At 39.9% G+C, this 5,867-nt stretch overlaps 1 protein-coding gene across 13 annotated transcripts in view; it reads left to right on the forward strand.

The window, feature by feature from the left end:
* The window catches only part of TRAF3 (TNF receptor associated factor 3), a 92,521-nt gene that overhangs the window by 57,059 nt on the left and 29,595 nt on the right, over positions 1-5,867 (forward strand). For all 13 annotated transcript variants that reach the window (XM_025197176.1, XM_006018028.3, XM_014517091.2 and 10 more), the window contains 2 exons: positions 2,524-2,628; positions 3,632-3,799. In XM_025197176.1, coding sequence (XP_025052961.1) covers positions 2,524-2,628; positions 3,632-3,799 — 273 coding nt within the window. The remainder of the gene's footprint in view (positions 1-2,523; positions 2,629-3,631; positions 3,800-5,867) is intronic.

Genomic DNA, 5,867 nt, shown 5'->3' on the forward strand with positions numbered 1-5,867 from the left:
CCCCCCCCCCCCCCCCAAACTTAGTAATTTTTATTGTTTGATTTATTGAAATTTTTTCTTGGGACGACAGTTTTATTGTATACCTGTTCACCATACAGCATTGGGGGCCAACGTTTTTAGCAGGCAAGTCACAACTTAAGCTCCACACTTTCCCTGGGTGCCACTCCGATGCCCTTCCCCTACCTCAGGCATCGGCAATTATTTTGGCTGTAGGGCTGCTTAACAGGCTTTGGCGAGCTGCCCGGAGCCCATGCCTGGCTCCCCTGAGTCTCCACTGCCATCACTGCTGCCTCTGGGCTGCCCTGCGGGGTAGCAGAGGAGCCGCAGGGCAGCCCTATGTGGGCTCTGGGCAGCTGCAGCAGGAAAGGCCTGGCAGTGGTGAGGGGAAGGGCCTGCTTTGCCCTAGTGCTGAGCAACAGTTTCTGCATGGCTGCTGCCCCCACTGCTGCTGCTCAGCCTGGGCAGGCCAGTCTGCAGTAGGTACAGGGCAGGCCAGGTTGGGGCTGTGCGCATGGGTCCCCACTGGTACTGCAGGGCTGGGGTCAGCAGGGGTGGCAGCTAGAAGGAGCTGCTGCTGTCTGGGCTGCCTAGAAAGGCAGTCCAGCTGCTCCAGCCCCACTACGTGCCGAGGGGTGGCAGGACGCGCCATGGCCAGACAGTGCCTGGGCCAGGTGGGATCGAAGGACCTGCCGCAGGCTGGACAAAGCCCCTCTCGGCCTGCGTCTGGCCCAGGGCTCTGTTTTGCTGACCCCTAGCCCTACCTGATGCACTGCTCTGCTTTCAGTTTCCTGCCCTGTGCTCCTTGTCCCATATGCCAATCTGCTTTTTGCCCTATCTGTCACCATGCCCCCTGCACTCTGCGATCTGCCACATGCCACACAAAAAAAGCTGTGTTTAAGTGGTGGGTGTAGCCTCCCTTTTAGGATTTCCTTGTCTGTCTGTCCTTTTCCATTTAACACAAACTCTTTTTTTTGTGTCATGGTTGTCTTCTGCAGCTGCTTCCCTCTCTGCAGGACCTGGAGATACATTTTCCTTAGTTCCTAAGACAACTTCTATTATAAAAATAACAGCTTCTGCCTCTGAATTAAACAGTTCATTTTGGTACCTCATCCTTCCAGTGATGCACTTCTTATGGAAAGGGTTTGGAGGACCCCAAAACAAGTTATCTGGTCAAAAAGATCTTGAAATGATCTGTCTAACACTGAGGTCAATGTTTACCTTGTTTCTTGCCAGAATTAGTTTTTTAGATTTTGGTTGGCTCCTCTGAAAGCTCTTTTCTTACATTTGCAACCCTTCACTTCTGGGGTGACAATTTTTGTGGATTGTACCTGTTTTAGGTAGTCATGTAGGAAGAAATGAATCTCCACCAGGAACAATTTCATTCAGGATTTTGAAGTACAGGGCAGAGACTATGAGGCAAACTCTAGTCCTTGGGATGACAGTGCAGGAAGAAAAGCACCAAAGTAATATACTCACAGAGAAATCTCCATTTATGAGAGGATTTTACATGTACTGCAGAATCTATTTTAAAGAAAACAAATGAAATGCAGGGTGTTATTTCTTGGTAAGAATTGCGCTAAAGATCTGGACCTGCCTGGATCTTTCTGACTAATTTTGAATCTTATAGAGAAGTGTAAACTTGTAGTCAGTTGTAGCTTGCCAAAGTGACTGTTTGGTTACCCATTATACCTGCAAACTCCAAAGGACTTTGCATCATACCCCTGACTGCTTCACTGTAAAGCTACATCTACAGTGCTGTGGGACTTTAAAAGAAACTTGTGATTTTTGTTGCTGAAAAGGTTTTCTTTTGTTTTTGTTTTGTTTTGTGGTTTGTTTTTTTTTAACTAGATTTTGAATTGCTTAGTTTATCTCTAATTTTATATGAAGACAAACTTAAAATGTGTGAGGCCATTTACTTTGAGCTTTTACTTGAAGATCTGGTGAATACTTAAATATTTCATGCAGTCTCTTTCCACTGAATGCGAGTTAATTGTTGAAGTTTAGATAGGATGTTAAATGTCAAAGAATCACCAGAATTTTGAACGTAATGACAAAAATATCGTCCCCTTCTGAATAGCTGACATTCTGCTCTTTTGCGATTTATGGTGTCATTTCTGATGAGCTAGTTCTCTGTTTGTCATGGGTATTCCAGTTTGGTACAGGATCTCAGTTATCAATGTAACAACAAGCAGAAAAGTCCTGTAAAATCCAAAGGGAGAGTGAAGGAGGTTTTCAGGTTTCTTTTATATTCCAGACAGACTTGAGAGAGTCACAAACCCAATTGTTTCTCTTTCATTAGGTTGCTTTAAATATGTTTCATGGCAGAAGTGTCTCCTTGCTGTGCATAATCAAGAAAGAAAGTTTGTTTTTCTGACTTACACATTCAGTTAACTATTTTGCTTAAAGTCAGCATTTACCAGCATTGGTTTTATGGGGTTGTATGTCTTCAGTTTTTATATTTTTCTGTGTTCTTAACGGTTTTAAATGTCTCTTTGGAAAAAAAAAGTGTTTTTCAATTTGCAGGTATTTAAGGATAATTGCTGTAGGAGGGAGCTTCTTGCCCTTCAGATATATTGCAGAAATGAAAACAAGGGCTGCAAAGAACAGTTAACCCTGGGCCAGTTACTGGTAAGTAACATGACCTAATACACTTACTTTCAAGGTAGAGAATGGAAGAAAAATCAGAATTGAATCTAGAATTCAATTACAATTTATTTACTTCCTGATTAAGTCATTGTTGTGAGGAAATTTGATTGGTTATAGGTATTACAGTGGAGTAGAATTTGTGATATTCTGCTTTTAATTGACACGTAAAGAAGCAGTTTATGGTATCTACCTACTCAGTAAAAGTTTCAGGCACTTCGGTCTATGTGGACATCAGACCACTTATTTAGGTGCCTAAAAGTTTTTGAACAGTTGCTCATAATGTTCAAAACTTGTAAGAGAGAATCTGAGCTGCCCATTTGGAGAATCTTTAATATGCCTTAACTTCCCAAATATCTCTAGGTAGTAAACATTTGTTTTGTGTTTTAATTTACCATCCTGTTATCAAACACTTAAAATGCTTTAGAAATTTTTGCTTTTAAAAAGTTATTTTGGTTTCTCATTATTGTAGGGTTTGAACTTCTTTTACAAAAGTTCTTGAAAGTTATTGTAAGTTGTCAAGCTTCTGAAATCTCCTGATACTTAAGAAAAACTTTAATCTTTGCTCTCTCAGGCATGAAGTATCAGAAATCTGAGAGTCAGAGGATATGTCTATGTGGCTGTCTGCTATGTAATGTTAGATATAGCCGAGTTTATTTGGGTGTTGGAAGCAATTCTGACTGCACCTACACAGATCTTCATGCCAACTGGTTTACGACAGTGAGGAGATAAATTAGCCCGTGGCGAAGTTTATCCTGCTGCAGCTAGACTCCTGGTATGCAGACTAGCTTGGGTGCCTCTACACTACCTTGCAGTTCGTTTTATAGACTTACCCTAACTTGAGAACATGCATCTCAGTAAATCTACTTCTCCATAGTTATGCATAGGTCTGAGGTATAATGGGCTGTACATCTGCTTAATGAGATGCAATAAGATATGATGAGAAGAAACATAACATTTAGATCACTCAATTATTTTTATCTTACAGATGCATTTGAAAAATGACTGCCAATTCGAAGAACTTTCATGTCCTCGTGCTGATTGTAAAGAAAAAATACTGAGAAAAGACTTGCCAGACCATGTAGAAAAGACCTGTAAATATCGAGAGACGACATGTAAATACTGTAAAAGCCAAGTTGCAATGATTACATTACAGGTGCAGTGTTTTTTTCTATTCCTGAAACCAGTTACTGCATGTGATGTAGAATAACGACTAACCTTTTGCAGGCTTCTATTTTGGCAGCTATCAGAAATATCAGAGTAGTGGGCTTTCAATATTAATTAGACCAAATTTGCTTCTGCCTTTTTTTCAAGAGTTATTTATTATTTACTGCTTGCTGTCAAAATAGACTTGCTGAGTAAGCTTTCGCCATCCATTGGATTGAGTGGGAAATGTTAGTGTCAGAAATGCAAAGAATTATTGTTTAAAAAATATAGAATTTTCAGATCTTCCAGTGAAAAATCTCAGTGCTGAAGTTAAATATAAATGGAACAGAAAAATGAACGCCAACATTTAAATTGGCACATTGCATAAAGTTACCATTTTAACAATACATCCTTATGCTGGACTAGGTGTTTCTGAGGAAAAGTGCATTATCATTCATTTCTCTTTGAGATGTTCATATCATTCCAAAACAGCAGTGTACCCTTCTGCATTCATGACAGAGAATTGTATAAGCTAGTATGGGGGGAAAAAAGGGGGGAAAATGATCATAGCATCAAAACCAACGCTACCTATTATCTTTGCACATCATATGTGACCCATTGGTTTTAGGTACTGACAGAGCATTATTATTTTTCACCTAATGATAAGATAACTGGTAAGCAGCATATTATAAGATGGATAGAACTATGGATTAGAAATGGGGGATTCAATTCTAGTTGTATATGGAATCTGTATAGCTGTGGTTTTTCTGAACCACATTGCATCACATGATTTTGAAGCCATTCTCATATAATTTCTTGCTCTGTGTGTGTTTTTTTTTTAAAAAATCATACTTGTGCAGTGTTTCTTTTTCTCTGACTTCCCAGATTTCTTGGAATCTCTTCATCCATATATATATGTGGGTGTGTATGTGGATAGAGATTTTCTCACTTTTGTAAGACTAAGATTACATCCCAGTCCAAAGAGATTCTTTATGTGCCTCTGTAGAGATGCTAGAATCTGATATGCTGAGAGAGAGAATCCAGTGCATTGGAGCAGAATCAATTAATTGAGTCTGAAATGGATGCGGTCCATCAGCCTTCTGCGTCATGTGCATCAGCATCCCTGTACTGAAAAATGGCAGTGGGGCGCATTGAAATAAAACATGTTCAATGACCTTTAGTTCAAAACGCCCTGTCACCAATTTTTCAGTGCAAGGATGCGTGGGGATGCTGATACTCATGACGCTCAGGCCCTTTTAATTAGCATGGCTTGCTAATTAAAGCACCAAGCTCCGTGTCCCAGAGCACATGTGAAAATGCCCGTTGTGCTCAAACTGGGGGGGACACAATCTTCATCTCAGGATTCTGAAAGTTGCATGCGAGGTGACAGAGCAAGAATGTTTACACGGGTGATAGCAGAATAGCAAATGTGGTACCTGCATTTGAAAGAGGGGAATAAGTCATCAGGGTGACAACAGACCTGTTAATTTGATGGTAGTAGCCTTGATGACAAGCAGTGCCAGATTATGACATGCTGAGGCCCTAAACTATTCCCAGTTTAAGAGACCTCATACAATAAAAATAATCCATGAAAATGGATTTTCATGAAATTTTGAGATGAATATTTAAAATGAAGATGTTATTTCTGCACAAATTTACGAACTCAATATGAATAATAACTGTGAATCATATATATGTATATTTTTGTCATATTAGAACGAAAACGTCGAGTTTTTTTTCCTTCTATAGAGACCCCTTTTATTGTGAGGCCCTAAACTGTAGCTTAAGTTAAATCTGGCACAGATGACAAGACTTTAGAACAGAATTTTGAATGAATGTATAGGGCAAGCTTTGGAAGGTAAAAGAAAAATTAGATAAAATTTGGTATGAGTTTACCAAAGATGATTTGTGCTGGATCAAAACAGCCTCTTCCTTTAACAAGATAATCAACATTCAAGACAAAGAAAATGCAGTAGATCTAATCTATCTAAACTTCAGTACAGCACTTTATGTGGAGCCATGTGGAACAGTATTAGACAAGCTGGAGAAAATGGGACTTTGCAGAAGAGTTGTTAGGG

The sequence above is a fragment of the Alligator sinensis genome, unplaced genomic scaffold, assembly GCF_000455745.1.
Source record: "Alligator sinensis unplaced genomic scaffold, ASM45574v1 scaffold85_1, whole genome shotgun sequence".
Classification (NCBI taxonomy): domain Eukaryota; kingdom Metazoa; phylum Chordata; order Crocodylia; family Alligatoridae; genus Alligator; species Alligator sinensis.